The following is an 11,477-nucleotide window of genomic DNA, read 5'->3' on the forward strand; positions in this document are numbered from 1 at the left end:
AGTGCTGTAGGGTGCTCCTTTGCACAGATTTTACAGGTAGTGCTATAGAGGCACCTAGTCTCTGTGTGGCCGTAGCGCTGGCAGTTTTGGCATTGTGTAGAAGGGGGTGTAGCAATAAATCTTTCTGCTTTAATGCTAGCGCCAAGCAGGTATAGTCTGTTTCTAATAGCCTGTTGTGCTTCCTTCTCTGTAGCAAATGCTACACAGACAGAGCCTAGTTGCTGTCTCTGTCTTTTATCTCTACTTATTATCTAGAATAGGTGTCTAATAATAGTTAGGCCTCTATTAAAGGTAGCAATTTCTGTCTTTAGCACCTGTAGGTCTTGGTTTGTTGCAAGAGATGCAGGGATGTTGTGTAGGATTACTTTGTGCTAGGGCTCTATAGGGAGGGCTTCCTTGTATACAGTAATAGATTGCTAGATTACTTAATTTTTAAGTAGGTATTTTGCAGTAAAGGTAGGTGTAGTAGTAAATACAATATTCTTTCTTAGGCTTAGCGTAGCAGAGGCAATAACAGGTAATTTTACTCCTTTCTCTGCAAAGGCTAAGTTAAAGGCGTTGCGTATTTTAAGAGGAGCAAAAGCTAGAGGTTCTTGCTCTTGTGTAAGAACTAGCTGGCGAGTACTAAGAGAGTTCTTTGTAGAGGTAGTAGTAGGTTTACTCTTAGTAACTGTTTGCCACTCTCTTTCCTTAGGTAGGTTGCTTGCAGCTGCAGAGGCGTAGGAAGTAGGTAGAGAGGTGGTCTGTGTTCTTGTTGTTGTAGAAGAGCTAGGCTAGGTGGAAGAAGTAGCAGCAGTAGAAGAGAGTAGCTTTTGCAAAAGTCTAACTCCTGCTTTATTTATTTTTAACACTGCTTCTAGGTTTGAGACTTAAGAGGCTGGGATAGAGAGGCCTTGGAGTGGGTGTAGGTAGGTACAACTCTCCTAGAGGGTCAGGGGAGCTAGGAGTGCTTAGGTCCATTGTCTCCCTGTCTAGAGATTACTCTCTACTAGCCAGAGGTTCTAGTTCCATTGTCCTGGGTCCTGGGTCCTAGGTGTAGGTATCCTTCTCTTTTATAAGGAAATAATACAAAGTGACCAGAGGAGAGCTTATTTTTGCACAGGCAGAGGTACCTAATCTCTGTCAGCTTTTCAGAGCTGAAAAATAAGGTAAAAAGGCTGTCTTAGTTTTACTATTCTTGCCTTATACCCTATTCTTACTAGCCTAACTAGTAGACCTCTAGGAGTAGAGAGTAAGGTTAGAAAGCAGAAAACTAAGCAAAGGCTTATTACTGTCTATTATATAGGTAGCTGTTTTATTTAGGTTTTAGTGTTCTTGTAGATAAGATCTTTAATAAGATAAGATTTTCTAATAAGGGTGGGTAGTCTGTGCGTTGAAAATTTGAAAATTTGAACAGGAGGGCGGCACTCTTCCACCAGGCAGCGCGAGGGAACCAGGCGCCTAGAGGCTCTAGGAGTTTTAGGGTAGTATATCCCAGTTGAGTTGAGATGGGCGCAGGCAAGAAGAGATATATCTGGACAATTTGTGTTTTGGTGTTGGGTGTTAAAGTTGTGTGTGTCTTTATCTAGGATCCTCTACTTCTTCTTTGTCCTTCTTACTAGCTTAAACTAGTGCTCTATAACGCGTGCGTCTTTGTTTAGGGCTTGTTAACAATTGTATAGACAGCTGCGTTAAAACTTGACTTCCTTAGTACGGGTTCTAAACCTGTCTACCTAGTTCTTGCCAACAGGTCCTTCACCGCGCGCAGCGAGCAGATTGTTAGCTATTTCTTCTACCATAGTCCTTGTAGGGCCTATCCCTCGCTCATCTAGCTCTAGTATACTTGTAACTATTGCGCCCTCTTCTGTCTTCTTAAGCTTCTTTAAGTTAGCTTTGCAGTCACATTGTGCGTGTTTTCTAGCGCGTTAGTCTCTTAGGGTTAATTCAGGAACATTAAACGCTCTAGACGCGTGTTTTATACTATCAGACACAGTAGCATTTGTAGCCTAGATTGCAAGGTATAGTGTGCCTTTGTTGTAGATAAATTGCGCGTTGTGTTGTGGTGGAATATTTGTAATAGATGTAATAGTCGCAAAATTCGTATGGCCGCGCGACTCGGTGGTGGTGCGCGGCTCAGTGGTGAAACATGTTAGCAGAGATCTCTAAACTCTCTAAAGAAGAAGAAGCAGAGCAACACAAAACGCAAATGCTACAGAGACTAGGAGACAACCTACTTGCTATCTACACAGACGCCTCTTCTATTAAGAAAGGCACAGGAATAGGAACAGGAGTTACTGCTCTAGACTATAAACAGCAGGCTAAAGAAATCTACTCTACTAAATACAATATTAGCAAAGGCTAGATTGTATACAATAGAGAGCTAGAAGGCATAACAAGAGCCTTTAAGCTTGCAGCTTCTATAGCTACAGCAATACAAGAGATCTAAGTCTTTACAGACAACTAGGCAGCTATTTTAAGGCTAAAGACCCCTTCTAATAACTATAGACAAGCTTAGTAAATCTACTGCACAAACACAGCAAAGGCAATTTACAGCAAAGGCGCAACAATTAGCCTACACTAGACCCTAGGACACCTAGATATTACAGGAAATAAAAAAGCAGACGCCTTAGCAAAACAAGCTACAAAACAGCAACTAGTATCTAATACTATAAGCCTTGCAATGACAGGTATTAGGATTAAAGCTATTGCAAGACAATAGTGGCAACAGAAACTCTAAGCCTACTCTATAAAAGCAAAGCTTAGGAATCCTAGCACCTATACAGCAAGATTCTTGCTAAAACTAACAAGCAAGATAACACTGCCAAAAAACACTAGAAGAGAAATTGCAAGCGCATACTACCAGCTAAAGCTTGGACATAGATACAATAAAGCATAACCTGTTTTATCAGTGAGCGCCCCACCTCAGTGAGCGCCCCACGAACACCAGCGAGGCGTACGCGCAGCGACGTAGCTTAGCACCACAACACAAATTTTGTACTCTTGCAACAGTATAGTATTATTTAGAAGCGTTGCTGTTATTTATATCCTTAATTTCTACCTTGTAGGTGCGAGAGTTGTGCCTAATCTCACCGCAACAGCCACAGCGTTGCCCTGCGCGCACCCTCTTCGCCAGCTCCTCACCCTCCTTACATCTGCTACCCTCCCTTTTAGTAATTAAGTCTAATACCTTGCTAACTGTTAATGTCTCCTCTGCCTGTACGTAGCGTCTCTTGCAACTTTTATGCTTTGTTGCTGCTTTAGTAGCAGTATTAAGGCGCACTATCTCTACGCGCATTAACACTATCTTATAAGCTATCTACTGCGCGCCTTTTATTAGCTGCTACACCTACTTATTAAGTGAACTTGCTAGAGACTCTTAATAGATTTTTATCCTGTTTTAAACTAGTGTTAATTGCGCCTCTATTTCTTTAGCGTTGTGTGGTGTTTTTGCCTCCTAAGTGGCGTTGACTTGCTGTGGTGGAGTTTGCGTACGCAGCTGCACATCCAGCTTTAATAACACAGCCTGTGGATTATCTAGAGACAATCCAGCGCCTTAAAACCCTGCGCAAGCATTCTCTCTTGTAAACGCCTTCTTAAAAGCTACTTTAAAGGCTGGTAAGAAGGTCTATTTGCTAATGTAGTTAATGCAATTACGTGCTAAGGCTGAGATCTAATCACTGTACGCGCGCTTTAATAGCAAGAAACAGGCAACGTTAAGTGGCTGCAGGAGGTGCGATGAGTGTAGAGGCATACAGAGGGCAATAATCTTCTTCTCCTTGCAGCGATCCTAGAAATCTATTAAGCAATAGCTCTTGTGGCTGTTAATAATTAGCAGCCTATACGCTCCTACAGGCCTCGCATGCGTATTAAAGTAATTAAGCTAGGCAAGCGCTAGATTGTTGTTTGTCTAGCCTGTTGGGCTTACTTAAATAACCTAATTGCGTGGGAGGTCCTTAGTAAACTAGTTAGAGATAAGAACCTTGCTAGCAAAGATAAGGAAGGGTAGGATAACACGCCCTGTTGCGCTGACGCCCTGTATTAACATAGTCTACTTACAATTACTAGGCTAAAGCTTCTTTGCTTTCCTAGGTTTCTCTATGCCTGTTATAACAAGTTATGAAGATATCTTGCCTATTAGGAAGCTAGACTTGTTAAAGTTGTACATGTTGTTGTCTACAATACTATACTTTGCCTTTATATTCTAAACTAGCGTGAACTAGGGCTTAATAATCGCTAGGTCTTCGCAGAGAGCTCGCTGGTGATCGTATAGATAAGTCCAGCGCGTGCGCAGCTCAGGTGTACGCTTAATAAACCTGTCAACCTAGCATTTACCAACAGGCTCACCACCGCGGTCGCGCAGCAGTCTATCAGCCATATCTTGTACGTGTAGCTTCGAGGGCGGTACTCCACGTAGGTTCTTATCAAGTATACGCTGCAGAATCACCTCCTCTTCTAGCTTCGTTAGGCGCTTTGATCTAGGCTCGCAGTCGCGTCTAGAGGGCTTCCCGTCACGTCGTTGTTGTATCGTCCTACAAGGAACGCTGTAGACTGCCTCAGCACGTCGCAGGCTCGTAATCTGGTCGCATTTAATGTCAGAGAGGGCAAGCTGCACGTCAGCTTCAGTATAGGGCTTGTAAGGTTGTGGTTGTTGAGACATTACGCGTTGAGTGTCGCGCATGCGCTTTGCTGGTGTTCGTAGGGCGCTCACTGAGGTGGGGCGCTCACTGATAAAACAGGTTATCTATACAATATATAAAAAATAGAAAGCTCTAAATGCAGCTGTAGATATACACAAACACCTTAACACCTACTGCTTAGCTGTAGAAACTACAGAGAAGCAAGAAAGAAAATAAAGAGTAGCCTACAGGAGACAAGACTTACAATGTCTCTTCTCCTAGACACAAACTGGGGAATACAAGCTACACTAGCTTTTATTTAAGAAACTAAAGTAGTCACACGTAAGTGGTACCTACAGCAAATAATAAACAACTAATTTCCTTTGTTTATAACTAGAGCACAGGCTCTCACTATATGTCTACGAACCTATATATACTATTCCCTTACACAGAAAAAACTTGTAAATTACTAGAGCAGCCTCACTGCTCTCGTCCTATATAGTCTTAGACTCACACAGGACGTTAAACTAATCAATCAATCAATCAATCTATCACGCCATGGTGAGCGGAATCGGGTATAGCTTGGAGCCGTGATTAGGGCTCAAATTAGGGTATAGCTGGATGAGCATTGGTGTATATATTCTACTCATTCAGCACCGCAGATAGAACAAGGAACTTGATCACTTTCTTCACACTTGATCAACAATCAGAGATCACTCAGCTTCCACAGTTATAAGCCCAGCGTAAGAAGACTACACAGTTAATATTCCCTGCGTACTCTAAGCTAAGTGCATTTAATCTGAGATTATCTTCTCCACAATCTTTTCTCTAAAATCCTCAAAAATATATTACAAAAACACCACTGTGGCTTCTGGCCAAATCCTGCTAAGTAACCAATTAGATTGGCCGTATTGGTTTGCTCAGCTAGAGCTTCATGCTCGCGATACAGCAATCTGGGATCAAATTGATCCAGAGGCTGAAACTGTACCACCGATCGATGAGCAGGAACCAGAATACCCAGAACTTCCACCCAAGCCTCTGCAAGAAGGTACTCCCTCAGAGATTGATGATTTAGACGACTTGGGCAATCAAACCCAACGTATGACGCAGGAGTACTACGATCAAGCAGTCCAAGATCACCCTGAGGCAGTGCGGAAGTACAAGGTGGCCACATCCAAATGGACACGCAATGCCGCCAAGCTAAGCAATATCCGGAACTGGATCAACATAACGGTATCAGCCGATCTTATGGCCCCTGCCTTGATTAAATTAGTTAACTCTCAGCAATTGACTCTCCAAGCCTTGATCAGAGTCTTGAAGGCTGATCTTGCACTAATGAGTAGTAATACTCAGAACCTTGTAAGGCAGCAATATCGCGCTTACCTGGAAAAAGCCCGATCAGGACACATTTCACCAGACAAATGGTTTAATAAGTGGCATGTGCCCTATAGAATAGCACAGGCATTTAGTATCCTAGATATTAAAGGAGATCTTGCTCTTACAGATTTCCTAAATGCTGTTTCTTATAGGATCGCTCCTAAATAGGCCTAATTAATAAGGTAGCATATCCTTATAGAATTAGCCCTTAGCAGGGCTAATCTTAAGATAGGGGATCTTGCCTATATCTTTACACTACTTCTTTAAGAACAAGCAATAACCTTAAACGTAGGGAAAGGTGCCCTAGTCAACGCAACGTTCAGCAGATTATTAGATTAGCAGGAAACTTACAGAGAAACCTAGATTAGAGGACCTATTGCTTAGAAACATTAAGGTTGTTAATAGTTTCTATCTTAACATTTTATCTGAAGCTTAACTTAAGAAGGCAGGCCTCTAGTACCTAGGATTAGACAGCATACTTTGATATAGATCACTAGAGGACAACGTGATTATGGCCAAACTTCACTGTGCTCATAACCTTACCTTCATCGAATACAACAAGGTTTCATCTTATCCTCAAAATCCTACAAATGTGATAGCTAAGGCAAGATCATCAATTCCCCAATCTAGAGCAGACTTAGAGGACCTTTGGCACAAACGATCAGGACACCTTGGGCCAAGAGCGCTTCAAGCTCTCGCTCAAGCAGCACAAAACGTTCAGATTAAAGGCACGAAACGAATAGAGTGTCCTGATTGCTCTACAGCACACGCCAGCCAAGTGATCTCTAGAAGACTAAGGGAAAGATCGCCAAAACCTTTTTATTAGATATCATGGGATTTATTTGATATGCCTTCAGGAAGGCTTTATAAAGAATAGGCATTGATCATCAAAGAGGAATACTCAGGCAAGCTTTTCAATCACAATCTCTATACTAAATCTTTAGATGAGATTATGAGAGTAATTGAAGGATTTGAAGCCAGAGTTTAGAGAAAGTACTAATTGCATATTGTAGAGATCTAACAGGATAACGATACTGCAACACGTCCCTAGAGAGGACAATCACGCTACGAAGAATAGGCAGAAGAGAAGGGGATCACTATACTCACGCCACCACCATACACTCATGAGCCGAATGGATCAGCAGAAAGAGCTGGCCAGGAGTTGATCACGAAATCTATCAAGATGAGATCAAGCGCCAACCTACCGGCTAAGTTGTGGCCTGAGATCATGAACGCGGCAGCATATCTTTATAGTATAAGTCTATCAGCAATACATGGTTTCCGATCCCTAAATGAAGTCCTTGATTATTGGTTTTATCAGTACTTTAGATGGTACGAACCAGCTCTGATCAGACAAAGGACAGCAGATCTTCGCCCAGATTGGAGTGGCATATACGCTTATGGCTGCAGAGCGTATCCTTTAGACAAGGATCGCGCAGCAGGGCGTGATAAACAAGGATTTAAAGTTAATCCGCGTGGGCACATTGGATACTTGATTGGATATCGAGCATCAAACATATACGTTATATGGGTGCCCTCTGTTGATCAGGTAATCATCACTAGGAACGTATCCTTTGACGAAACAAGCTTCTATCAAAATAAGAAAGAGGAAGAAATGCCAAAGGAGCAAGCGATCAAGCTTGTAGACGTACTCCACAACGGAGAACTAGATGATCCAGGACAGGATATTGATATACCCTTACTGGAGGATCAACAAGAGCTAGTCCAACAAAGCCAATCGGCCGCCGGGCAAAAGCCTGGGGGTGAGCTACTTACACCAAGTGATCCAGAGGCTGGCCTGCCCTGTGATCAGGAGGGTGAGCAAGCAGACACTGTACGGGGTACAAGCCAGGCCAGCAAGTACCCGGATATCTGTACAGACCGATTGGACGATTTTGGACTAGCTACTCCTGAACCAACACCTGAACCGATTGATCCTAGATCAGGTGTACAGGAGATGGACGATCACACAGATTGTATGGAGACAGACAGTCAACAGGAATCGCGTACACCTGTGAGAGCTGATTCGTCTAGTCTCAGTGATCGGTTAGGATCACAGGGGTTGATGCTGGAGCGCTCAACCCACCAGGGATTAATGCTGGAGCGCTTGTCCAACCGTGCCTCTCGATCTAGCGGTGTTGCTTCTGCTACGCTGGGCAAAGCAAGGAATACCCCACCCACAAGATCAAGCTGCAGACTAAGAGGAGTAGCACCAGAGGTTAATCGGCCTATTAATGTCTACCAACCACTTAGGCGGAAACGACGAGATCGTGACAATCAAATAGGGGGTAGGTCTTTAGGAAGTGTTAACAGTTTGATCGCAGATCTGTTAGATGGCAATAATTAATGGAATGCAATTAAAAACACTTTCCTCCCAGGAACTAGAGAAGACTAGGACGATTGGGATAGCTACAAGACTATGAATGCTATAGTTATGTCAGTAATGCTTAGTGATCACGTCAACCACAAGAAGCAGATATCAGGAATACACAGGGACGATATGCCTGAGCTACTAAAAACCTAGAAACAACTGTTACAGCATCCGCTCAAAGCCCTGTTGATTGATGCTTCGAAGAAGGAGGTTAATCAGTTAATTAAGAAAGGTACCTAGACTGAGATAACTATATCAGAAACCTCTAATCAGCCACTGCCCCTTAAGTGGGTATGGACCTACAAGTTTAATTAGAATGGGTACTTCACGAAATGTAAAGCAAGGATTGTTGTAAGGGGTGATCTCCAGGAGATTAACACCCTAAACTCAACATACGCTGCTACTCTAGCAGCAAGATCATTCAGAGCAGTAATGGCGATTGCTGCTCAATTCGACCTAGAAGTACTCCAGTACGACGTTGTTGGAGCGTTCCTCAACGCCATGATCACCAGCGAACACCCAGTAGTTTGTGATATGCCAGATGGATTCAAGAAACCCGGATTGTACGTACGGCTTAACTGAGCCCTGTATGGACTGAGGGAATCACCACTTCTTTGGTATAAGGAGTTCTCCAGATTACTGCGATCCTTAGGACTAGAATCTAGCAAAGAGGAACCATGCCTGTTCTTTGACACTAATTGGAAGATTCTAGTACTGTTTTATGTGGATGATATATTGCTTATCTACCACAAGACCAACGAAAAAGAAGCTCACAAGCTTTGGAGCAAGATCATGGAGAAATACAAAATACAGGACTAAGGAGAAATTGAGTGGTTCCTTAGGATAAGAGTTATCCACAACCAACACAAGTGTACAATCAACCTAGTACACAACACCTATATTAATAAGATTACTAAGAAGTTTAGCCTAGAAGACAGATTATATCCCTCTACGCCTTTACCCTCAGAGGATCTAATCAAGAACACAGGTAAAGCAACCAAACAGGAGATTAAACGCTATCAAGAAAAAGTTAGGTTAGTGCTCTATACAGCAATCATGATTAGGCCAGACGTTGCTTTTGCTGTCTCAAAGCTATCTTACTTCCTTACAAATCCTAGTAATAAGCATTAGAAGGCAGTTAATTAAGTGATTATGTACCTGTATAGGACAAGAACAGAAGGAATCTAATACAGAAACTACAATGGGCCGGATCTCACAATCTGCGGGGACGCGTCATTCGCTGATGATCTTGAAACTAGGAGATCATCACATGGATATATTGCGATCCTGTTCGGCGGACCTATCCTATAGAAATCAGCCCGGCAAAACACAGTCACTACCTCTACTACAGAGGCTGAGCTGATCGCCCTAGAGCATGTAACCAAGGAAACAATGGCGATTAAGCGATTCTTTGATAAGATCACATTAGATCTGGGAAATATCTGGACGATCTGGTGCAATAATCAGCAAACAATTTGACTAGTTGTAGGGAAAAACAAAAGGATCACCACAAGACTACGTCATGTAGATATCCAGAATATGTAGTTACGTTAAACGTATACCAAAGGATCACTTCAGATCAGCTATCTGGAGACCAGCGGTATGCCTGCGGACGGATTAACCAAGTCACTTACCTAACAACAGTTTAATAAGTTTAAGCAGCTAATTAACATTCAAGATGCAAAGATGTTAATTAAAGAAGAAAGAAAAAAGCAGGAACTTTTGAAGTACCCTGATAGTATGGATCGTCACACACAGATCACCGCCTACTGTGACCCTGCCAACTCATCGAACACCTCAATGAGCCCCCTGAGCCGATCAATGAAGATCAACTGGAGCTCAGCCTGACTACGCCTCGCCACACATCCATGGCCACTATACGCTGATGCTGAAGTGCCACTGATCACCTCGTGCATAAGCTCACCAGCATTTGAACGAAAGGAAGAGACACCCTGAGGTGCCTGGATTGGAGACAATTGAGGATTGCCGTGGGAATACCTAATCCCTAAGAGAGAGGGAGAAGGACCACTGTAAGAGTCAGGAAACCACCAGGGACCAGGGTGAGGGGCAGGGGATCTAGCCTGATAATACCTTGGACGACTACGCCCAAACGGCTGATCCAGCGTGGCAGGATCACCAGACAAGCGGGAGGCGGAAGCCCTGGTGAGGATCAGCGAAGAGTTCGTTGATTGGGGGGTGGCTGGGGGAGCAGTCGCCTTGGGCCTGGCCTTGCCCTTGGGAGGGTTGCGGGGGATCGGAGGGTACTGCTCAAGAGCAGTCCTGGAGCGCTCAACGAAGACCTCGATCTCACAGGACTAATCAGCACTGTCAGCAACACACAGCAAAATACAGCAACAATCAACATACTGTCAACTCTGGATTGCGGCGAGCGTTGATCACAGCATGAACAGGAACCACAGAGTTCTTGTGACTGATTGGAGTCAGTAAACAAACGAATTAACAAGGGATCAATGATCATACAGAATGGAGCAGGAGTGGGTGCCACACTCAACGCAGCGCTCGCTGTTCGAATCGAGCCGATCATGGCAAATGCCATTAATCAGGCCTGCGTTGAAACGCAGGGCGCACCCACCACACACCTCCTTACGAGCGGCACCAACCTTGATCGGAGCGGCCTTCTTCTTGCCCTTCTTGGGGTGCTTCTTCTCCTGATCTTTGGAGCCGCGAGCAGCTTGGCCGGATCGCTTGGGGGTGATGGGGGCGAGCTCGCTATCGTCCTCCTCGTTCTCATGCTCGTCCTTGTCCTCGTGATCAGCGTCCTGACCACCGTCCACCTGATTGTTGGAACCCTCCTCTGAATCGTAGCCGCTCGTGCCCTCAAGCGGATCAACTGGTGGATCGACAGTCCTCTGCCTCTTGGCGAGAGATAATCGCCTGGCAGATGACGCGTTGCGCTTGGCTGATGGCATGATCGTGTGGATTCCGAACGTGTACTGTCTGGTTGTCTGATCAGTTAGTGAGCAATTGAAAGAGAATGGGATTATCAACATACTTGCTCAAGGTAGAGGTATAGAGAGCTTGATCGTTATCAAAGAGACGAAGAAAGGACAGTGATTGCGCGAAAGATCTGTTTGTCGCCTTGCAATTAGTTGTTATGGTTACTAGATCAACTG

At 44.0% G+C, this 11,477-nt stretch overlaps 4 protein-coding genes across 4 annotated transcripts; 3 read left to right on the forward strand and 1 right to left on the reverse strand.

Annotated features, from left to right (window-relative positions):
• Positions 1–2,129: 2,129 nt before the first annotated feature.
• On the forward strand, positions 2,130–2,562 carry M421DRAFT_425784 (uncharacterized protein). Its single transcript, XM_033594194.1, has 2 exons — positions 2,130–2,269; positions 2,342–2,562. The coding sequence occupies exons 1-2, from the start codon at positions 2,186–2,188 to the stop codon at positions 2,423–2,425; spliced, it is 168 nt and encodes a 55-aa protein (XP_033443670.1). The 5' UTR covers positions 2,130–2,185; the 3' UTR covers positions 2,426–2,562.
• A 2,912-nt stretch (positions 2,563–5,474) lies between these two features.
• Positions 5,475–6,140, forward strand: M421DRAFT_406456 (uncharacterized protein; the record flags this gene model as incomplete). The annotated part of the gene is made up of 1 exon (XM_033590313.1): positions 5,475–6,140. A coding segment is annotated over one exon (666 nt), but the record flags the coding sequence as incomplete, so codon positions are not given.
• Positions 6,141–8,775: 2,635 nt separating this feature from the next.
• Positions 8,776–9,746, forward strand: M421DRAFT_9654 (uncharacterized protein; the record flags this gene model as incomplete). Its single annotated transcript, XM_033598399.1, has 2 exons — positions 8,776–8,906; positions 9,716–9,746. The coding sequence occupies 2 exons, from the start codon at positions 8,776–8,778 to the stop codon at positions 9,744–9,746; spliced, it is 162 nt and encodes a 53-aa protein (XP_033443672.1).
• A 602-nt stretch (positions 9,747–10,348) lies between these two features.
• Positions 10,349–11,273, reverse strand: M421DRAFT_9655 (uncharacterized protein; the record flags this gene model as incomplete). Its single annotated transcript, XM_033598400.1, has 4 exons — positions 10,349–10,371; positions 10,448–10,658; positions 10,711–10,774; positions 10,825–11,273. The coding sequence occupies 4 exons, from the start codon at positions 11,271–11,273 to the stop codon at positions 10,349–10,351; spliced, it is 747 nt and encodes a 248-aa protein (XP_033443673.1).
• Between the last annotated feature and the right edge of the window lie 204 nt (positions 11,274–11,477).

Source organism: Didymella exigua (genome assembly GCF_010094145.1).
Source record: "Didymella exigua CBS 183.55 unplaced genomic scaffold M421scaffold_50, whole genome shotgun sequence".
In the NCBI taxonomy this organism is placed as follows: Eukaryota; Fungi; Ascomycota; class Dothideomycetes; order Pleosporales; family Didymellaceae; genus Didymella; species Didymella exigua.